At 40.0% G+C, this 24,205-nt stretch overlaps 1 protein-coding gene across 1 annotated transcript in view; it reads left to right on the top strand.

The window, feature by feature from the left end:
• The window catches only part of TOP1 (DNA topoisomerase I), an 82,625-nt gene that overhangs the window by 24,362 nt on the left and 34,058 nt on the right, over positions 1 to 24,205 (top strand). The window contains exons 3-5 of the mRNA XM_020789227.3: positions 10,672 to 10,774; positions 22,410 to 22,545; positions 23,278 to 23,336. Of these exons, the coding sequence (XP_020644886.3) occupies positions 10,672 to 10,774; positions 22,410 to 22,545; positions 23,278 to 23,336 (298 nt within the window). The remainder of the gene's footprint in view (positions 1 to 10,671; positions 10,775 to 22,409; positions 22,546 to 23,277; positions 23,337 to 24,205) is intronic.

Raw genomic sequence — 24,205 nt, 5'->3', positions numbered from 1 at the left:
GATGCAATATGCATCTGATACCTTTGGATAATGCACTACTGATTTGTATTGAGAGAGCTAGTATAAAACATGCTGTCTGTGAACCAGTAAGTGTTTACTTAGTTGAAATGTTAGCCTCAGTGTCTACAGGACCTGAATTCTACTTTGTATATAAATGCATGTAACACAACCCAAATAGCCTATTGTCATCTCTAGTTGCTTTTTCTTTTATGATTGACAACTTCACATTATATTTTCTCCATGAACTATTTTAGATTTGGAGAATGGGGCACATTTGGAAGTGATCAGTTCAGAAAAGCTCTTTCCTGGTACCTAAAATTAATGTTTTGTGAATATTTAACAGAAACCTAAGAGGAGGCTGTGCATATTCACTGGGTCATGAGTAGTGATTTATCTAAGCGTGCCAGTATAAAGTGTTTGCTCTGCTTGTTCCATCCCACCAGATCCTATTAAGTGAATGGGATCTGTTCATGAGCCATTCTCTTATTGTGTGTTCCTTTATATTACCAATTTGTATTTCTTTATTGTCAGAAAGTGGGTTCCAAAAGTTGCAGCAAGGTTTTCATTCTTTGTGTTCATAGAAAAGGAACTTTTTTTTCTCTTTTTGGTGCCCTTCTTTTGAAAATAAAAATAATCTTATACGTCATTGGGAAAACAGAACATTTGTTTGCATTAATTGAAAATTGTGTGTTCAACTGTGAGTAGTAACGCATTAGACTTATTTACAAAGCTTAGTTACTGTGGGTTTATTTAGTGTCTGAGAATGTTTCTTACTGCACTTGCCTCGTTGCTTGAGCTTGGTTTTGGAAATAACTGCTGAAAAGCCCATTAAGGTTTCACTTTCTAATGCCTCTGAAACGATTAAGTCGCTTTTAAAAATTGCTTTTAGAGAGTGGTGCAACCTGCATCACAATCTGCCTCACTGCAAACTGTTGCTGGCATCAATACACTTTGTACTGGTAGTCTTCCTTACAGAGGAATTTAGAACTCCAGGACAAAACATCACAAGAAAAATTTGTACGTTGTAAGCAAGGTTAAAGTGGCTGCATGCATTTCTATGTGTGTGTTGAACCTGAATCAAAGTCAGAGTACATCTAAAACAGGAGACAACACTTGGCAGGATTTTGCTCTCCAGAAGGAACATTATAATCTGTGACAGCTCAAAAGAACTACTTTCCATTTGTTGGAAAAATGTGAACACAGCACTGAGTGCTGAAGTTGGTTTTTAAGGCACTGGCTTATGGCCTTGTCAATCCAGTTCTCTAAGGGAATGATGAATTTAGATATGAACATCCATAACGTAGTGACTGTTACATCAAGGAATAATTTAATTTTAAAAATCATTTTTATTTAAATTATTTAAAAAACAATTTAAAAATTAGGTAGTGATTTCAATCAATTTGAGTTAAATCAAATGCTCCTTTGAGTGTAGTACACGACAGCAAGGGACAAAGCCTTACTGAGTGTAGTGCTCTAGTTATAGAATATCTTTTGCATAGAGGTGTAGTTAGCTCCAAAACTTATAAACTGTTTTAGCACAAGCTCAAAATCATTTTCTTTTCCAAGTCATTTTAATTAGTTCATCATGTATATTTATTATCCCTGCTACTTTTTTATTTTAATTGCATCCTTTTTGTATTCTGACTCTTTTTAATAATTTTATATTTGTAACTATATTTCCACACTGTCTATAAGGATGAGATAATTTAAATATCTCCCATTTTTAATAGTACAGTATTTGTTGCCAGCTGAGCATGCATGCAGTCACAACTGTGGTTGATTCAGACTGACTAATTTTGATTAGTGGCACTCCAAGTTTAGGAGGTGCATTTGAAAAGCTGTTCTTATTTCTGTGTATCACAGTAGGGAATATTGGACTAAATCCAGTTTGTAGTCCTACCTAGGGTACACCTGTGGAATAAATAGGATTTTTTAAGTTAACATGTGGATAAATACCATTGTTTCAGTAGGTCTGCTCCAGTGAGGATTAACAATTGTAGTTACAGTACTTTGTTAGATTTTTTTAAAAAATTGACCTTTTCTCCACAACATTTTTTCCTTTGGTGTTCAAAAAGACATCTATATTGAGCTTTTGATAAGAAGAAAATATATTGTCACTGCAAATGTTCTAGCTGGTTGAAAGACTCCTTAGCAATGAATGAAGCACCCTATGGCAACTTCCTGTGCTCTACTTTTGTATTTGTAAATATGCAGCTGAATGAGCAAGAAGTGTTTATGAAAAAGCAGGTACTTCTCTAGTCTCTACCACCCCACTGATGTACAGTATTTACTTGTACCACAAAACTGAGGTTTCCCTTTTTCATAGGCTGTGCTTTTCCTACGGTTCTCATCAATTGCAGCAGTGAGTAGTGGATAGCATAGACTGTTGAACAGCCAAAGATGTTCTTTAAAATGAATGCCTGTCAAAATTGCTCCATGGTTTATACAGATATGAAATATAAATCCAAGACACTAGGGGAGAGAAGTGGAAAGATCTGTCTATATGGTCTTTTCTTAGGATTGCATGTACTTTGTGCTGAAATACTGTACATGTATATTGATTATTCTGCCATAAGCAAAGGAACATTCTATAACTGTTTATATTATGCAAATACACACACACAAAATAAATTAGTTCCCTAAAAATGGTATGACAATTAAAACAATAATAAAAATTGCAGAAGTAACAGTTGAAATCCAGTACATCATAGCAGTTCAGTAAGCACATGCCAGCAGAGCAGAGCACAGTACAAAACATAAAATTGAAGTAAACTATCAAGAGCTAAAACTAACCTCCAAGAAATAAAGTACTGTAGATCTAAAATAATTTTAATATCTAAAATATTTAAAGTAGCTGGGAATAAATACAAACCCTGACCTAACACCAAAAAAACAATGACATGGGCACTAGGAATAGTGTATCAAAAATAAGAGACAATCATGGAGAAGTCCTTCTAATTGCCAAACTGAGGAAACACTCGGAGAACGTCTTTGAGAGGTTACATTAAGAAATGAAGAGGTGCATACAGATGTCAAGGTTGAAGCTCCATTGAACTGTGTAGGTGAAACCTAGCACTTGAACTGGTCTTGGAAATGAGTTAGAAGTTAGAAAATTTAAGAGGATGAGTACAATACCATGAAAACCTGTGCAGCTGTACTTTTCACTACCTGAAGTGTAAAGTGTAAAAGGCAGGCAGACAGGTCAGTATATAGTGCATTATTGTACCTCATGCTAGACATTACCAGGACATGAATCAATGCTGCTAACTCATCCAGTTTCAAAAAGGATTCTGTAAAATACCTCTAACAGTAGTTTTTGATCCAGGAAGAGCTGTAGACCCAACATGTCACCCTTCTGCAGGTGTGCCCTCGCATCTCATCTAAGATACCATCTAGGACCACTATGTCCATCTTTTCTGGGTTACATTTTAGTTGGCTAATCTGCATGCAATCCATTATCATAATTAGACACCACACAGTGTCATCAGAACCTGATTAGGAGTAATAGAGTGCATGAGATGTACCTACTGATGACAGTGAACTTGGGTCTCCTGAAAGTGCCACTTAGTGGTTTTAGAGGTTGAATAGCACAGGGATATAATAAGCTATTTTAGCACAATCTGAGAATGGAGATATCCTAGAGCTGACCAGAAATTGTCTGGCATTGTCTTTTGAAAATAACTACCCAGAGGCATTAGATTGTTGCAAAACAATTTTGAGGTTCATATTATCAAAAGCTGCTGAGATCTCAAGGAAATTCAACCAGGTTGTCTTCCTCATTTCTGTTCAACCAAAATTTAATTATTTGTTTTCAAAGACAAAGATGAAAAACATACTGAAATGCTGAAATGAAATTAAGTTTCTTTTTGATTTGATCATTGAATGTCATTTTGGTTCTCCCACTTTTCTAAAAAGGAAGGTACAAAATGGATTATTTAGTTATAATCTAAAGCAAGACCTCTTTTAATACTGCGCTTTACTGAAACTACTGGAGTGTATATTAAATCAGTCCTTTTTGTTCTCCTTTACACCATACTGTCTGAAATCCTATTTGTCCAATTGTGGCTGCATAAGGTTGACAATGCCATCAGGTGGGGTGAAGTTTTGGAACTAAAACATATTTTATTCCTGTGTCACAGTTCATTTTTAATTCCTTGCATCAGAACAATTTTGCTGAAATTGACAATTTTCTGTAATTAAAGACTTCCTCTTACCTTCCTGTGGCTCCCAGTTTCCCAACAATGAAAGGGATTATGTGAGAGTATCAGGACAGAGGAAATGTTTAATTTCTAAAAAGTTGCCCCTGCTTATGAAATAGCAAGCTTTATACAGCCACTGGTTATGCAAGAGGCTTTCAGCCATTGTAGTGTATTACTGATCCACGCAATTATGCAACTGATGTGATTGGATTTCTTGTCTTTATAGATCTCTTAAATAATTGCACTGAAAAGCTCAGTAGCTCTTGTACAGGATGTTAATTAGAAAGAGCAAACCTGTATAGTAACATCCAATATAGAAAGTTCAGTCATCAGCAAGCTGTTTCACTAGGGTGCAACATCACCTGTTCAAAGGGCTTTGGTTGGATGCAACAATCTCTGTTTAAAAGGGTTCAGCTGAAGATTGTTTTTCAGTGCTTCTTTCTCAGAAACAGCTTAACTTCTCAGAAGTGTTCGAAAGAGAATTTTCTTCTGTATTTGCTAAGCCTATCCTGTTACTAATAGTTCATTTGCTGATAATGATCAATATTGCTGTTATAAACCATATGTAGTAGTGTGTTCTTTTCATAGTTTTAGAAATAGTAAGTAAATCCTGTGATCAGGTAATCAGCTACCCTCTTAAACAGGTTGAGTGGTGATTCAAACTGGCAGCGTATCTAAGAGTCTTGGTACAGTGGTGCCTTGCTTAACGATTACCTTGTTAAATGACAAATCCGCTTGACGATGAGGTTTTTGCAATCGCTTTTGAGCGGGTTTCAATGCACTATTTTATTTCACTTGACGAGGATTTAGCTCTACAGCAATTTCGTTGGAACGGATTATCCTCGTCAAGCGAGGCACCACTGTACTAAAATTGAGCTGTACTACACAGATATGTGCTGCTAAGAGATTGGATGTATATGATTAGAACTTGCCCATAGCTTGTTAAATAACCATCAGAATGGTTGGGTGCAATTAGACCTAGGGTCACTTGGCTGTATCTGACATTTCACCTCCAAGTTATCCTTTTCTTGCTTTCTGGTACAGTATTTCAAATCCTTGTACAGTTTCAGCTGCTTTTCCTGAACTCCTTCTCCTCACTTTTCAGACCTCTTGAAAGAGTTATCCATATAACTTAATTGGTAAAATTCTTGTTGAACATATTTGCCTTTGAACCCTCAGCATGTGGTGTCCTTGAAATGGGAATTGGAGCAGTGGTGCTTATATAGCACAAAGACAACATTATCTCACTAAAGCAGAATAAAGTGTTACATGATATTGAATCTGAGTCTGTTTTGCCAGATACAGTACTGCACATTGATTTAAAGGAACCAGTGTAAACGAGGAACCATTTGGGCATTCATACTTAAATTCCAAGGAATCATTGTACATGAAGAGCCAATTTTTGTATTCAAGAATTGATATTTATTATTCCAAGGATCTAGTCTAAAGGAGGAACCAAATTTCGTATTTGAGAATTTATATTTGTATTCCACTTACCAAAAAAGGCTTTAGTTTCTATGAGTACCTTTTGTTCACAGAAAGCTGAGGTATAAATTCAGTAAATAAGTTTAATAAAACCAAAACAGGAAAGTTAGTGTGCAGTGCATTACTAGTATGAGATCTCGCCTCAATATATTGGTCATAATTTTTTTTACTACTGTGTTTTTATAAAGTTTGGACTAGGCTGAAAAGGAATGAAGCAGGAGGTGAAACAACAGTGTTCTCCAGTGTGAAAATTTCTGCATTTCTCAATACAACCCCAACAAGGGTTATGGCTGCTCCTTGTGAGCAGATTCTATATGGAACTAAAGATGTTCCATATGTAGCACTAAATAAAGAAACAAAACAGCCAAAAAAGCAAAATATTTGCAATTCAGCAAACTGTTGTAAAGCATAGTTTCAAAAACTAAATAGTTAGAATAAGGGTAAATTGACATACAGTAGTTTAAATTTGCAGCATTGCTTAGTGTTTTATTTCCACTGTTTAGGAAATAAAAGTATAAAGGAGAATCTAGATTCAAATTATTTGTTGAGGCAGCATATAATTGTTTAATATATATATTTTTTAATCCTTTCTTGCTACACCTCCCCCAGCCCATCCTTTTGAACAGGCACCAAAAGTGTTCAAAAGTGAATACAAATGGCAATGGTACAGTATTTCTATAGCAGTCATTTATGTCCTCAGAGCACTTTATGGCTGTGTTCTTGGGCAAAGTCAGTTCTAACATGTAAAGTGTCTTCTGCCTCATTATTGGAGAACTGTATCCCATTAAATGCAGCTGTTGTGCTGTATGGAGTGCGTTTTGCAGCATTTCTATTAAAATTCTTATTTGGGAAGGAGAAGCCCAGAACAAGGCCTCCATAAGGAAACTAAATTTGCCAGGCAACTGTCTTGTTCTCCTAGTTGCTTGATCTTGCAGCAGTAACAAGACTTAATGAAAGCAATTTGTGCTGTACTGCTAGGGAGTGAAAACATTTGCCTTCTTTGATCCTACATTCTTGCTGTATGACAGTTGACAAATACCTCTGCAGACTTCCTTTTGGCTAAAGTAGTCTTCTGTTGTAGTAGTTCGGACAATGCTCCAGGCTTGTTATGTTCGTTACAGATTGTTCCAGTTGAAGAACCTATAAGGTTGAACTTGGATTAGGGCAGTAGTGGGGAACATATTTTTTCTCTGAAGGGCTGTTCAGCCACTGGAAAGCCCAGCTGGGAATCTCAGTTGATGGTGGGCAGAGTTTTTGACACTGCAGATCATTCTCATTATCAATGCCATCACATGCCCCTTAGCATATGCAAGAGCACTCCAATGCACATACAATTGTAATCAAAATTATTTAACCCTCATTGAAAATCAGGTGCATTGTCAAAATTTACAGGCTTCCAGCTGTTTGCAATGAATAAATCAAGCAGAAGCAATTGAAATAGATCAACACAACAAATGCTTCAAGTGAAAATGCTACTTTTAATGAATTCTGTAGTCTCAAAATTATTCAAACCCTTCATGGCAAGCATCTTTAGTATTTAGTAGAATGCCCTTTTGCTGTTATGACCTGCTGCAAATGAGATGTACAGCCAGTCACCAGCTTCTGGCAGTGTTCCTGAGGAATCTTAGCCCATTCCTCATGACCAAATGGCCTTCAGCTCACTAATATTCTTGGGTTTGCGTACTGCAACTGCCTTCAAATCCCATCAGAGATTTTCAATGGGGTTCAAGTCAGGTGACTGTGATGGCCACTGTAGAATCTCCCAGAACTTCTGCAACGAAGCCTTGGTGGAATTTGAGGAATCCTTGGGATCATCCTGTTGGAAGGTCCTTACAGATGGTATGACATTTTCTCATATGATGTCCTGCATTGTATGTCCCCAGATATTGATACTGGCTAGCAGTTGGGAACCTTAAAACAGTGAAGTTACAAAAGGTCAATTTTTTAGAACGCTATAGCAAAACTGAGTCTTTATTATAGTACAGTGGCTATTGCACTGTAAAGTTCTGCAGCACAGTGTAGTGTGTAATTCTGAGCAAGTGCATGCCAGTCCTGTTTTCTGTAATTTAAAAAAAGATAATACAGTGGTGCCCCGTATAGCGAGGTTAATCCGTTCCGGATTAACCCTCGCTATACGGAATCATCGCTAAACGGGTAGGGGAAAGGTATTGGAACGCATTAAACTTCGTTTAATGCGTTCCAATACCTTCGTTACTTACCCGTTCAGCGAGGATTCCAGGTGCTGGCAGCCATTTTTGCGCCTTCGCTAAGCGAGGGCAGGGCGCGAAAACGGCTGCCGGCAGCCATTTCCGGGCTTCCGGCGGCCATTTTGGAACCGCCGATCAGCTGTTCGGCGGCTCCAAAATGGCCGCCGCAATACCCGATCTTCGCAATGCGGGTTTTCCCCATTGCGAAGATCGGGTATGTTTCCGTATAGCGATCCCGAAAAAGGGATCGCTATACGGAAACATCGCTATACGGTGCACTCGTTAAGCGAGGCACCACTGTAGTTCTTTCATCTGGGAGAAAAGTTTGTGCCCACAAGCCGAAGCACAGCCGCTTCTGGCCCACATAGTTCAACTTCATTCTCATGATTCAATTATGGGTACACAAAATTCCAAAGTTCAAAATCTAAAGAGTATTGTGTGATCGGAAAAGTCAGGTCATATTTTTCTTTATAAATGAACATAAAGTCTTCTCCTTCGGAGATATTCTAATATATAGAAAATGATTTTTTTTAAAGTGTTTTTAATAACAGAGAAACACTGGAAGAACTTAGGATCCAGATTCTCTCAAAGGTGTCTTCCTGGGACATTTGCTTTAGGTGTTCCTGTTTTGTCCATGCAACTCCCTCTGCCTATGTCCCTGTTTCACCATCTTTCTACTGTACTTTTCTGGTTTTGCTTTATGCATTATTTACATTGTGGCACTTTATTCTTTTTCATTGATTTGAAAGATTTTAAAATTGACTTACTTGTTCCCACTACCATCCTCTATCCAGAAACAGTTGGATTTGCCGAGGTTGGAAAAGGGAAGGGGAGGACCCATCACTTTCCTATAACTTTTTCATATTGCAAAAAAGAGTGTGGGCGAACAACTGGTAGTTTGCAAGCAAAATCAGACTCCTCACCTTTATTCTTCTAGCCTCAGGGTAGTCATATGATGTTTAATTTAGGCATGAGAAAATGTCTTGATGATTACCCTTGTAAAATGGTTTCCAATTTACAAGAAATCAAGATATTCCACACCTTATTCAGATTATAAATACATTTCCAAGGGTGTAGGCTTAAACGTGATTCAGCAAAACAATGGACTTTCACAGCACCTTAAAAAGTACCGTATTTTTCCATGTATAAAATGGCACTTTCCTCTAAAATAGAGGAAAAATTGAGTGCCGTTTTATACATGAACGGAAGCAGTCGTGCGCGTGCACCTCTTGCTGCCGCTGCCCAGTTGCCTCTTCCAGAGCTCATGGCTTGTCCCCCCTGGTGGCCCCGAGGGAGGAGGAAGTGGAGGTGAAGGAGCATTCACACACACTTGGGTGCCTCTTGCTGCTGCCTTCCCCGCCCACCCATTCACCACCTCCAGTGGGACTGATGGGCTCAGCTCGCATTGCTGCCTTGTCCCCTCCGGAGGAGGAGGCAGAGGCAGAGGCAAACACTCAGTTGTGTGCGCTTGGGCGCCTCTTCCTGCTGCTGCCGCCAGATTACCTCCTCCCACAATCTCCTTAGGGCAGGGGACAAGGCAGCAATGTGAGCTGGAGGTGAGCCTGGCACTGGAAGAAGTAATTGGGCGGGCAGTGGAGACAGCAGCAGCAGGAGACGGAGGTGGAGGAGCAGTTGCCTGTTAACTGCTCCTCTGCCTCCATCAAGGGTCAAAATTAGGGGGCCGTTTTATACACTGGGGGCTTGTATACATGGTAAAATACGGTAAAATAAAGGCAGCATATGCATTAGTGAACTTTAGCCTGTTCTTTCTGATGAAGCAAGCTAAAGTTTTCCAAAGCTTATGCTTAATAAAACTTGTCTTTTTAAGGTTTTGCTGCCTTATGTGTTACATGTAAGTATACATATTTGTATGCATTTTAGACCACACATGCCCTGGTGTAACTCAGCAGCTTTTAATATTCGATGATGTTGACTCTTCAATGAAGTCTGATTATCCACAAAATATGCTTTCACACCCAGGCACTATGCGAATAAAATATTAGACTCCAGAATACACGAACTGTCAACCTTTACAGATTCTGACAAGCATGTCTCATTCTTCTAGCCTCCCTATTTGATCAAAAATTGGAAAGATCAAGAAAATGTTGAATACTGAAGTGATGCTTGGTTGTCAGTTTTTTGTACAGAAACCAGTTTACTTCTAAATTACAACTCTTTTCTGTACATTGCCCTCTGTGTCACATAAATTTTAGCTTACCTATACCCAGAGAGATCAGATCACCTGTAAAACATAACACAGCATACTAATAAAATATGTGGGCTTTTCTCCAGAGAAAAACAAGCATAGCATGAGCAGATGAATGGCTGCATAGAACTTAACAGAGATGACGATCCTCATGTAGCAGTGCAGAATGCTGCAGGCACACAGTGACATTGTGGATGGGCTTATATACAGTATATGCCCACATCTCCATAAGTTAGCTCTGTGCACAAGCAGACTAATGCCTGTGCAGGGCTATATAGTACTATGTAATGCATAATTGCAAGTATCTAACTTATACCAGTAAATGTCTGGCATTGTCTCCTTTTCTAAACTTGTTTACTGCTGGGGGTAGGATGTTCATAGATGCAGGTTATTCCTAAGGATTCCTGTTCCGTTAGGGGCATGTAAATAAGTTGTCTGATAAAGGCTACCTTGTACATCAGTATTGCTGCAGTAAAGTTGTTCAGATCTGTTTACAGTAAAAACATGTCCCAACCAAATTTGCCATAGTTTCTCTGCTTTATTTTCTGACTCCCTTCTCTGTTCCTGTCCACAGATTCTCACAAACATAAAGATAAACATAAAGACCGAGAACACCGACACAAAGAGCACAAGAAGGACAAAGAGAAAGATAGAGAAAAATCCAAGCACAGTAACAGGTGAGACTCGGCGGTTTTGTCATCTGAGCTGGAAAAAAATGAAATGGTTATATCGAAGCTACAAAGTTAGGTCTTAAAATAGGTACAATATTTGATTGTAAGTGGGAAAAACTGAGTTCTTCTACCATTAACCTCCAGATATCCTGAAGGAGTGGTGTAAATCATCAGAGTCATGTTGGATCATTCCAGCTTCCTGTTCTCCATGGTGACCCACCAGGTGGTTATGAGAACCTCTTCCCCCCTCCTCAAAAAAGTAGTAATAGTAAAAAGTAGCACAGTAATAAAGCCCCCTGTATCCTATCTAATAGCAACCCACGGAGCCTGCTGCTAGCCATATTGAATCATCATGGACGGGGGAAAAAGAGGGAGATGGCAGAAATGCCTGAGATATGGCTATGCAAAAAGTGAAACTCAGGTTTTAATTGGAGCTTTGAGCAGATGGCTGCTTTAGCCAAATGTCAATCGTCACAATATCTTAGCAAGCATACAGCCTAGCCAAACTTATGGAAGGTTAAGCAGTTTTGAAAACCCTCTTGTGGTCACATTTGTATTTTCTTGTGTGACTTGGGGACTTTCTAACAAAAGACTTAAATAAGGTGGTGTGGAATTGTGCCTGCATTTGATCGGGTGTTAGTGGTCGCAGAACTAAGAAGCTTCTGTAGTTCTATTTAGGCATTAGACCTGAAAACTCGAAGAGGACTGTATATGATGGGCATGCACGTTAGCCTCACCTCCAACATCCATCTCCCCCATCAGGAAGTCAGTCCTGCAATGAGTACAGAGTTTGAAATGGCTTTACCAAGCTCATGTGACCATGATAACAGCTGATTGGTTTTCAGTAGAGGGACAGGCCTTTCATGCATATCTCCAGCACCGCTGTGATTGATGTTATAATACTTTCCGATTATAAGATTTGAGCTTGGATAAATTGGTGACCATCTTTACTGGCCCACATCTTGAATTTTTTAAAGTATGAAATGATATTGGAAGTATTGAAACACTACTTGCATGCTTGCATTTTTACAGATGAAAGCTTTATCTAACTTAATGTTAACGTGTTTAAAATCTGTAATTAAAGAATGATAGTTCCATTTTTATGGTACCTATGAATGTGTAGATTTGGTTTTAGCTTCATTTGCCCTCACCATTAACATGGTTTTATGATGTACAGTACACAGTACTGATATTTGGGCACATTTTTGTCTGGGCAACTTGCTGATCTGGACAGAGTGCACTGTTTCTAATGCTGGAGTTTTTGTGTTTGGCTTTTTGCAGTGGGGGGTTGGATATCTAATTCACATCTCATGCTGTTCATGAAATTCTATAAAAGCATGACATACTTGAGTTGTAACAAATGCAAAAGGGAAACCCAGAGTTCTGGGAGAATGGGAGGAAGATTTTGAATTCACTCTGTAAGGAGTTGAGCTCATGTGCTTTATTTCCCCTATTTTGTTCACCCACTACAAAACAAGCAATGAAAATTGCCATTGTGAAACAAAATATATGAAAGTTTCATCTGAATCGCCTCCCATGTCAATTAAGAAAAAAAATGTTAATTCCATTGATAACATATGCATAAACATTTGTTTCTTGCAGCTCTTACTAAAGGTTGTGGTCTGTTTGGATTAGAGGGCCTGAAATCCTACTTATTGTGGTCTAGTTTGTGTGACTAACTTTTCAAAGGGCATGTATCTAATTTTTCACAAGTTATTTTTTTCTGTCTTGCTATTTTGCAAATGAATTCTTCTGAGCATTTTTTATTTTCTATGCAGAGGTTTGTTTGTGTTGGTATCTATTTGTCTGTGTTCTCTAAACTGGCATTCATCACCAAGGAACCTCTTTGTGTGTCTGTTTATTTATTTTATTTTATTTTTTCAATTTTTCAGATTTATACCCCGCCCATCTAGATAGATAGTCTACTCTGGGTGGCAGAGTAGTTTGTTCTGTCTTTTACTTGTCGATCTTCATAATGGCTGCATGCATTTATTTATTTTATGCTTGAAATAAGTGAACAGAAATCAGGATGGTAGGGTTTCATAGAGCAGGAGAGAAGGACAACAAACTGTCTGTAAAATCATAAATGGATATTTGCATTAGGAAAATGTGGAAAACATCATATGTTAAGTATTCTTGAAAACAAAACGGCTACTTAAGATGTGATAGAGGTGCCCCACATTTCAGGAGCAACTTTCACTCTAATTTTGTAACATAGTGACTATGTTCAGATGGCAATTCATGGCTTTATATAAGCATACAGTGGTGCCTCGCTTAGCGACGTTAATCCGTGCAGCTGCTAAGCGATTTCATCGCTAAGCAATTTTAAAAAGCCCATAGAAACGCATTGAAACCTCTTCAATGCGTCCCTATGGGCGCCTAAATTAACCTTAAGCGAAAATCCTCCATTATGCCGGCCATTTTCGGTGCCTCTAAAGCGAGGCAACACAGTAGGCAGCCATTTTGGAACCGCCGATCAGCTGTGCGAAAATGGGGCCTTTGTGATGATTGCTTCCCTGCGAGGGGTAGAGAGAGAGAGAGAGAGACGAAGCACAGCTGATCGGCAGGGAAGCGATCGCAAAGGCCCCGCCAATCAGCTGTGCGAAAATGGGGCCTTTGCGATGATTGCTTCCCCGCGATCATCGTAAAGCGCATTTTCCCCATAGGGGCCATCACAAAGTGATCGCTTTTGCGATCGCAAAAACAGCATCGCAAAGCGATTTCTTCGTTATGCGGAGCAATCGCTATGCGAGACACCACTGTACAATGGTGCCTTGACTTACAAACTTAATCCGTCCCAGAGGATGTTCGTAAGTCAAAAAGTTCGCAAGTCAAATCAGCATTTCCCATAGGAATGCATTGAAACCTGATTAATCTATTCCAGCTGTTTTTGTTCTTATGTCAAGGCACGGTTTGTAAGTCAAAGCATTCATTACCATAGAAACGAATGCAAAACTGTGTATTCATGAAGGCTTTCATGGCCGGGATCTAGTGGTTGTTGTGGGTTTTTCGGGCTCTTTGGCTGTGTTCTAATGGTGCCTGTATAGCAAGCCATTTTGCACAGTGGGCGGCCATTTTAGAGCCGCCGATCAGCTGTTCGAAAATCGTCGTCTAGTGAAAAATCAGTTCCCAAAGCAGGGAACCAATCATCGTGAACCGAATTTTTCCTATTAGAACATCGTTTTGCGATCGCAAAAACCTCATCGTCAAGCGGTTTTGTCGTTTAACGAGGTAATCGTTAAGCAAGGCACCACTGTATTCTCCTTTAACTGGAGAAAAAGCGTATGGCATTCGACCATGCCTAGTTTAGCATCTGATAACTGGAAAAGTGAGAACAAAACTAGACATGATTATTAGACAGTGGCTGAAATACTGTAACATAGTCAATCACAAGTAGAGTAGTGCTGTTTGAATTAATGGCACTCGGAGAAATCCTCAGTGACTCACTGAGCCTACTCTAGTGCAGTTTACTGTGCTATGTGAAAGGATTTCACACATAAAATTTTGTAATATAGCCTTTTTATTTATTTACAATATTTTTAGCTGCACCATTGCCAGTGGCTTCTGGGCGGCGTACAACATTAAAATTTAAAAACATTAAAAACATTTAAAAAGACAATATAAAATAGCATATATTAAAATAATTCTTAAAACATTAAAATTAATAAGTCCTGCTGCTCATATGGCCAGCTAGGGAATATTGTTTAATTAAAATGCTGGCTGAACAGAAAGGTCTTTGCCTGGCGCCGAAAAGCCAAGAGTGTTGGAGCCAGGCGGATCTCTCTAGGGAGGGCATTCCAAAGTTGGGGGGCAACAACCGAGAAGGCTCTATTTCGACATGCCATCCCCCTCACCTCTTTCAGGGATGGCACCTTCAGAAGGGCCTCCTGGCCTGATCTTAGAGGACGGGCAGGCTCGTATGGAAGAAGTATCACTTCTATTTTTAAAAAAGTCACAAAAAGGTAATTTAAAAGATACACTTTTAGACAACTATGTTTGAAGTGTTATTAGGTATCAAAATAATGGGGAACTAAATTTTTGTAGAAGATGCATTTTTGAGATAAATAAGAAACTTCTCTTTTTTGAAGAGTTACATGCACAATAAGTCGGTGAATTATGGGTCAGTGGGTGTGCATCACGGGGGGGGGGCTGTGTGCAGACATTTTAGAAATAAGTCCAAGTTTCATATATTAAATGGTGTTAAAATTACTAGTTCAAGATAGAACATAAAGGTTTTAATAGAGCTGATCTATAAATGTCTAATCAAAAGTTCCATTCAGTCCAGTACATGTAGGAAAGCAGGTGCAACACTGCAGTCTAAAATTTGGATGCTGTTCTCTTCCTTTTCCCAACTTTGGCCCATCTAAGCTGCTATCAGTCCCCGATAGCATGGTTGATTTAACAGTAATTGGAATTCTAAACAAAGCTTATTGAAAGAAGCCAGATTGGGGAAGATTGCGCTAAATGAAAGTTATATGGGTGTCATAGCAAACTGGTGCATGTGTCTCGTGTTCAATCTGTACCTGTAAGTTATAGTTGTTTTTAAAAATTGCAAAAGCACTTAAAATACTGGTTAATTATGCTGTACGAGTGATAGTGGCATGCTTCTGTTTGATTAGAGGGCTACATCACTTCTAGGGAAGGATATCAAGCTTGCATACCAGTAAGCATCCTTCAGTCTCGAAAGACTATGGTAATGTGCTCTGTATGGAGGACAGCGTCTAGTGTGGCTGAGGAGGCCAATTCAAGAGTGACAATCCCTTCCACACTGAAGACAAATCCGATCTGTCCCCTGTCCAGCTCCCTGGTTTTGCTGCTTTTGTGACTTCCTCTTTGCCTCGGCCTGCTGGACAAGGGTCTCTTCAAATTGGGAGAGGCCATCATGCACCACCTGCGTCCATGCTGAACGCTCAAATGTCAGGGTTTCCCATCTGTTGAGGTCCATTCCTAAGTCCTTCAGATCCCGCTTGCAAATCTCCTATCGCATCTATGGTCTCGCTCTGGGGCAATTTCCTTGCACTAATTCTTCATACAGGAGATATTTTGGAATCAGATCATCAGCGTACCAGTAGTATTCAACTAAATCATTCATACTGTACATACAGTGGTGCCTCGCACAACGGCCGCCTCGTAGAGCGATGAATCCGCTCTACGAGGCTGGTTTTGCGATCGCAAATGCGATCGCAAAACGGTGCTCACATAGGGCGAAAATTGCAGAGCGAAGGTAAACGAGGGGGAGGGCACGAAAACGCTGTGCGCGGCCATTTCGGCTGTTCCGGAGGCCATTTTTGACCCGCCGACCAGCTGATCCGCGGTCTCGCTGCAGCCGAAATGGCTGCGCGCAGCGTTTTCGCGCCCTCCCCTCGCTTACCGAGGGCGCGAAAATGGCTGCCGGACCCGGAAAAGCATCGCTGTACGGTGAGTTTTTGACCATTTGGAACGCATTAAACGCTGTTTAATGCGTTCCAATGGCTTTTTTTGATCCGTACAGCGAGGCTTTCACACAGCGAGGGTTAATCCAGAACAGAGTAACCTTGCTGTGCGAGGTACCACTGTATACTCACACTATTTGAACAGCTCCCTCTTCCCTACTTCCGCTTTAAGGAGCTCCTGATATCTTGAAGTGACATCATGTTTTGAGTTGTTTTGCTCACACTTTGACTTCCTTAGGGGCTAGCAGAACTATCAGTGACACCCCTTTCAACACTTTAAAGAGGAAGTCCCTAGTTAAACTGGATTCCTTATCCTGTTACCTTTTTTTAGGGGGGAAGGGAACTCATTGAAAAGGATATCAAGACTGGGTGGGCATCCAACTTCACTGGGAGATGAGTTGCCTGCAGGTTATAGAATATAGGGTACCCACCCCTGCTTTAATACATTTCTGGAATTCATGAGAGTTTTGAAACAATGAAATCCCCAGTAACTTAACCCTTTGTGTTGCCTATAAAGAATATACCTGAATCAGAGTAGTTGAACTTTTATAAGAAAGCTGTGTTGCTGAATGTATCACAAATGCCACCCCCAGCCATTAGCTGGGAAGAAATGTAATGACAAAAGTACTTGTATTGTATGAATTGTATTTATTTCAATCTGTTGGGTATGGTGATAATAGAATATTGTTCAATTTATTTCTGTTTTGTTTTTAATAATGTTTGCAAGTCACCATGGGCCCATCCTTAATGGAAGGGCAGGATAGAAATACAGTACAGTGGTGCCTCGCATAGCGAGGTTAATCCGTTCCGGATTAACCTTCGCTATGCGAAAACATCGCTAAACGGGACTAAAAAAGCCATAGAAAAACATTGAACTTCGTTCAATGCGTTCCTATGGCTTGAAAACTCACCGTTAAGCGATGTTTCTTCCATAGCGCCGCCATTTTCGCGCCCTCGGTAAGCAAGGGCAGGGCGCGAAAATGCGGCGCGGACCTTCCGGCGGCCATTTTGGAACCGCCGATCAGCTGTTCTCCCCCGCTTCGTTTTGCGAAGATCGCTAAGCGAATCGCTTAGCGATCATCGCAAAGCGAAAAATCGCCATGGGGGCCATCGCTGAGCGAACGCTCCAGCGATGGCCCAGACCCCCTCGCTATGCGAATTCATCGCATAGCGAAGCACTCGCTAAGTGAAGCACCACTGTATAAGTTACTTTTAAATAAACAGTTCATTTTAGTTCTACAAGGTAGTAATCATGGTTTACTTGCGCTACTCAGTTTGAGCTCAGCCTCTGTATCACTCACCTTTTAAAACAGCAGGGCTAATAAAGTAGCTCTTAAAATAATTGTCATGTTCTATAGGTTTATAACAAAAGTTTTGAAATAGGAAGCTCAAGGTAAATATTAGTATCCCCTGTCTGGCTGAAATTTTCCTTTCTAGTAGAGAAGATAGATGTACAGATATAAACCCCACTGTATGAACCTCTGTTGATTGAATTTTGTTTGGTATTATATTTAGCTGTACTATTGGGGACAACTGTAAATCAGGACCTATATTGGGAACATTGGCTCTTTAGCTGTACATTCTATAAAACTTGCTGCACTTTAAATCCTTCTATATTTATTCCCTCCCTATCATATTCTTTGCCTGCAGGAAAAAATTAATGTAACATATTATGTGGAACAGTGAAAATGAAATTCGTTCTCACTCATCTCCTGTCTTCCACACTCAGAACACTATTTAAGCCAGTGGTGGGATTCAAATAAATTAACAACAGGTTCTATGTCCTAATGACTGATAGATAGATAGATAGATAGATAGATAGATAGATAGATAGATAGATAGATAGATAGATAGATAGATAGATAGATAGATAAATAAATAAATAAATAAATAAATAAATAAATAAATAAATAAATAAATGCTCAGGACAGTGGGATTTTCCACAGTGGTCTCCCAGCGGCATGCACAAACAGTGTATCTGTTTGGGCATACCGCTGCTGTTACCCTCACCATGGGCATGTGCCAAACAAACACACATCTCACAGTGGGTGCTTATGACCAAGTTTGACAGAGAACTGACACATCTCTCCTTCCCTTTACCTCGTATTTCACCCTATAGCTCACCAGCAAAAATTGCTTCCCTCCCCTTTCCTGCTCCTGAAATGACTGATAGCCCTGTTTGTTGTTACATGGAGGCCGCCTTTTTGCACCTGTTGTGGAGTTATTTCCCCCCCCCCCCGCTTCCTTCTGGCTTGGAAGGTATGGTCTCTTTTCAATCTGTCACCACTCCACCTCAACCCCACCACCTCAATCAGTCCTTCAGTTACTGACTCCTCTGAGATCTCCTCCTCCCCCATCTTTCCCCTCCACCCCGGACCCACTGCTTCTCGGCAGTCGCTTTGAGGGGTGTTGTTGTTGTTGTTGGTGGAGGCGCTGGTGGTGATGATGGCTTCCCTCAGAGCCCTGGCAGGCTCCACCTCCCACACTCACCCTCGGTGGCCGCTTCCAAGAGAAGAGTTTCGATTCCCCTTATCTATTGATGTGTTTATGTGTTTTCCTTTCTTGGACCTGGATATATGGCCTTCAAGAATAGTAAATCTTACTAGTGTTAAAATACTGATAGCTGTCTTCCTCCTTCTAACAGAGTGGGCCATATGTGTGCCATTTGTCTCCCGAAATTGTCAGTTTTGGGGCAGTAGAAAATGTTCTTTGTTATTCTAAATGAGGCTTGGAGGTTCGATCTCTTTGTGGTGTGAGTGACTTTTCTATTGCATACCTTGCTTGCGTGGATCAGTGAGACCGTCACCGGTTCATGCATTGGATATTCTCTAAGATTTTTTTTAAAAAACTGTTTCTAGGCAGAGCAACAGTCTTATGTGGTACCTTTAACTTGAAAAAAATCATAGTAAAACGAGGACGGTTGGGTGTTTGACTGAAGCGGTCTCACTCCAAAACTTTTTCCCTCTGTGTCCTGCCCTCATGCCTTGTCAATCACCCCCCTCAAGGAGTCATCCTCCCCCCCCTTTCCCCCCAATGATGCCTCTGCTCTTTCCAGGGCTCTATCTCTCTCACCCCCACCCCACCTCAGATGGCTCAGTGTGGCACGGGAAAGGATGCAGCTAATTGTGGCCCCTTCCCCCCCCCCGCTTGTCGCTGGTCACCTGGCCCCTCCTCCTTCATTCTCAGGCCAGCAAACGGTTCTAAGAACCAATAGTACATTTAGGAACCGGTTCTATAGAATAGGTGCGAACCTGCTGAATCCCACCTCTGATTTAAGCATACTTATATGGATAGAGTGGGACGTGGTGGCGCTGCGGGTTAAATTGCAGAAGCCTCTGTGCTGCAAGGTCAGAAGACCAGCAGTTGTAAGATCGAATCCACATGTCAGAGTGAGCTCCTGTCGCTTGCCCGAGCTCCTGCCAACCTAGCAGTTCGAAAGCATGTAAATGCAAGTAGATAAATAGGTACCACTACAGTGGGAAGGTAATGGCGTTCCGTGTCTAGTCGCACTGTCCATGAGACCACGGAAACTGTCTGTGGACAAACGCTGGCTCTACGGCTTGGAGACAAGAATGAGCACCGCGCCCTAGAGACACAACTGGACTAAATGTCAAGGGGAACCTTTACATTTATATGGATAGACCAAGAGGAGCCACTTTTAATCTGAGTCCTATTACAGCTTCAAAATACATAGGTCTGGTTGTAATCTGGTTGAAATATCATCAAAGAAACAGGGTTTTTAAATTTTATTTTTCTCTTGAAATACAACAACTTGTAATGCTGAATCGCCTTTGAAAGTAGTCCACTGACTTTTTCGGTTAGAGAATGCATTTTCATTTATTCTAGACTACCCAACTATGTTTGATGATAAAACCAGTCACAAATAAAAATTAATCCTCATTCAGACGTGAATCACTTTGGGTGTTTTATTGTTTCCTTAACTTACCTGACAGTGTAGTTTTAAGGCTAATATTAACAGTGCAGTTGTGTTTTATACACAGTCCTGAGCATCACAATCAGTTTTTTAAAAATAACAAATTCTCACTTTGTTTTTGATGCCATTGTGTTGCATGCCTCAGCAGCAGAAATTCTAAGTTCTCCAGGTTGATGAGGGAATAACTTATGTAAAAAAGGGTTTCTGACAGTTTAGAATCTCATCCTGCTAAACAGATGGTACTGTTAACAAGAAGAATGACAGGAGAGTTCAGAATATTTTAACTTGCAGAGTCAGGTGTGGAGAAGGGAGTCACAATAATGAACAAAGGAAATCTATAGCAGAATGCAGTTGACTTTCCAAAACCAAGCTGCTCTTGTCACATGCCTAATACAGTGCAGTTCCCTACAGTATGTATGGCCCATATGTGAACCTTGAATCCTTTAGCAGGCAACCTTAGATACATCATATTTTCAGGAGTTTATTATCACTGTAATCTGTAAATGCATGACTCCTGTTGGTGGTGGTTTAACTCAATTATTAATGGGAAATAGGCTTCTCTTCAACAGTTGAAGGAGGGTGTATAAGTGAGATGCTATTTTCTCTTTATCAGATCTAAGTAATATCTACTCCTTCCTGCTCCAAGTATGGTATACCGATGGTAAGAAGTAAGGCTTGGCCAAGGCCTGTTGTACCACTTTATTCACTTACAAGAAGTATTTTATGCTATCTTTCCTTTCATTCATATTCCCAGAACACTTAAAAAGAAAACCCGTTAAAATATAAATAGAAAGACTTATGAAAGGACACACCAGGTGAAACCCGCTATGAAAGCTGGTATGGAGGGTCATCTCTGTGGTCGCCCCCCTCACCTCTTGTGCTATGTTAGGGATTGGAGGCCGTCTGCACACCGTATGTACTTGACTCCATTTTTATGGCTCCCAACCCCCCGGGAGTGAATATGCTATTGTAGTGACAGTCTTACTCCCCATCCCTTTTTTCTTGGTCTCCTCATCCAGAGCAAGGCCTACCTGTAAACTCCCTGGAAGCTCTTTTTGCTTTGTAAGCATGGTACACATACCCAGCTTCCAGCCAAAGTAGTCATAGTGGAAGTGGGAGGGGAATTCCAAAGAATTTACCTCCACAGCCTACAGAGGTTGTCCACCTTGTCCAATAAAGATTATAAGCAGAGTAATAAAATGCTACCCTTCAACTGAATGGAAGGTCTCTCGTTGGTGGCCACTTCACTTCATATGCAGTGAGGATAATTCCTCAAAAAACTGTAAGTATATAAGCAGATACAATTGTTAATATCTGTGTTAATTAACTCATGTCCAGCAAAATAACCAGTGAAGTGATCTATTAATCCCTCAATACAGAATGGCTGAACAGTTACCTAAAATGCTGTGAAATGACTTAGCAGATTTGAGTCCTAGCATTTACAGTAGCTTGAAATCTGAAAGCTGTGACTCTGATTTGTGCTGTGAAAGGCTGATGTTCAGCATATTTGAAATTCCTTTTTAAACAGAAAGGGTGTGTGTGTGTGCTCACTTGGAGGTTAGGTCCAGTATATTCAGTAAGGACTGTTCTCAAACTAAATATTTAAAAATATAGTAACAATATTCACACACTATTAAGTTACTGCATTAAAACCACACAAAAGCGACACAGGTTAAAATGATTTTAAAAAACAGCAGCAACCACAAAACAATACCTAGTCACCATTAAAAGGCTTTCATCAGTGAATATTCAGGGCTCCTCAGCTCAATTGCCTTTTCTAAGGGACTGGTTTGGTAACAAAATGTCTGACTCAATTTTTATGCTGGTTTATTAAAAAAAACACTTTATCATTAAATTATTATTAGATGGTTGTTGGATGTTATGATTCCTTGCTGTCTTTGTATCTCCTTCAGTGGTAGTGTTGTGGACGATAGAAATGCAGTAAGCATACATACCAGAATCTTACTAAAGTAAAGGTGGTTTGATCAAGGGATGTACATTGTTGAAATTCTTCAAGTGAAATGAAATAGTTGGTGCATTTTTTGGTGTCTGTGAAGCAGCCGAACTTTGTCACTGTAATTTCCTCTCAAAACCCAAAAAAGTTTATAGCAATTGCTCATTTATTTTTCCATATTAATTCAGTGGATACTAAAAAAATTAAATATAAAAAATTTACTCCACTGAATTTTCTATGGTTTGAAATTAGTCCACGTAGTTCTTGGTAGCTGTCATATTCCAGCTGTCTCTTTTTTGAAATGACTCTTGTATCTTACAGTGAGCACAAAGATTCCTCGGAAAAGAAACACAAAGAGAAGGAGAAAACCAAACACAAAGATGGCAGTTCAGAAAAACATGACAAACACAAAGACAAACACAAAGATAGAGACAAGGAGAAACGAAAGGAAGAAAAGGTACAGGATGTTGGTATGGATGTTACTACTTGGAACTGTACTTTTGCTGTCGACAAAGATGGAAGAGCAGCTGCATTTTTTCATGATTTGAGCTGTTAACCTTCTCGTCAAATCAGATGTTCAGTTGGGAAAGAAGCTCAAGGCCAGGAGGATAAGACCCATGCCATTATGCATTTCAGATGACATCATCATGAATCTCTGACCAACTATCATAATGGGTTTTGGCAATAAATGTCATGTTAAACATAATAGCAGCAACAGACAAAATATCAGGGCTCAAATTATGTTCTGTTGAAGGGATACTACAGGCAATTTTGTGCAGGGTGTTATATACACTGGAACAAATGTGGAAATACATCATGGACAGCTTTACAGTAGAAGGATGGATAGACTGTGGTAGACAAACTCAGTAGTTTATCTACCACAGCTGCTGTTGTCTGAGCAAAGTGCATAATTACAAAGGTTTATTAGTTCAAACAAGCTTTGAATATGCATGCTCAGTCATTGGTAGCAAAGTCTGCAGCTCTGACTAGGCAGGAAGGGAAGTGTCTTGAGGAGATTTAGATGGAGGCTCTGTGGGACAATTCACATGTTCAGGAGTGGCCTAGTACACTGAATTGGAGGTGCACTTGCTCCTAATCCAAGATTCTGTGTCAGTTGCATTTGAATGCACAGGAATGATCTAACAGTGCTTTTTATAGCAAGTGACCAGCTCTCACTTCTGTCTTTCAGATTAAATCATCTTCTGGTGAAGTGAAAATAAAGAAGGAAAAAGAAAATGGCTTCTCCAGGTATGCAAGTAGAGGTTTTTGTAATACAGAAAATTTGTTTTATATTTAGTTTGAATTTTGTTACCATACCAGAAAGGAAACAAAATTTCCTTTGCTGGAGAATCTGGGGTTTTAGGGAACCTTCCCTATTGCTAGTAGACTGGCATGGATGTTTTTTTGAAAATATGCTAAAATGAAAGCTGAAGAAGTTACATTGAGAGAACATTGTCATTTATTACAGTGTGATTGTTTTAATAATGGTCAAATACATTATTTCTTTTGAACTTAAACACAGTGGGGACTTAAACATTTTGATTGTGATGCTTGAATAAATCTAAATTAGAAAATAACATGAACTTCTAAAGCTGGTTCCTTTGTGATCCCAAACTCTCATATAAATCAGAAACATTGGGGTCACACTAGAATTGTTCCTTCAATTAAGAGTGGAGGGGGGGAAAAGGTTCCTTCACCTCCGTATTGTATAATTTCAAAGGATTATTTTCTCTATAATGCTGTTGTGGAGGAGAATAAAGGTGAGAAAATCTGAAAAAGGACCCTTATATTTAGTCTCTAGGACACAAATAATACCCATGCTGTATTTCAGATCTCTCTAATTCAGTTACTATGGCCAGTCAGTTGTCTATGACAGTGGTCCCCAACCTTTTTAATTTCACATACCAGTTGGGGAAGGCGGGGCACCCCCCCCCCCCCGCGCTCACGTGCACTCAGGTGCGAAGGAGCAGGGGGCACTTTCTTACACGCAGGCATGAAAGGGCTGTGCAGGGGCCGGGAGGGTGTGCGGGGGGGGCAGAGATCTGTCTCTGCAGCTCAGCCCGGCACAGGGACTGGGGACTAGGGACACCTAGTCTATATTAGTGGTTCCCAGTCTT

This window comes from Pogona vitticeps, chromosome 4 (genome assembly GCF_051106095.1).
Source record: "Pogona vitticeps strain Pit_001003342236 chromosome 4, PviZW2.1, whole genome shotgun sequence".
Lineage (NCBI taxonomy): Eukaryota > Metazoa > Chordata > Lepidosauria > Squamata > Agamidae > Pogona > Pogona vitticeps.
This window is presented reverse-complemented; position numbering and strand designations above follow the sequence as displayed.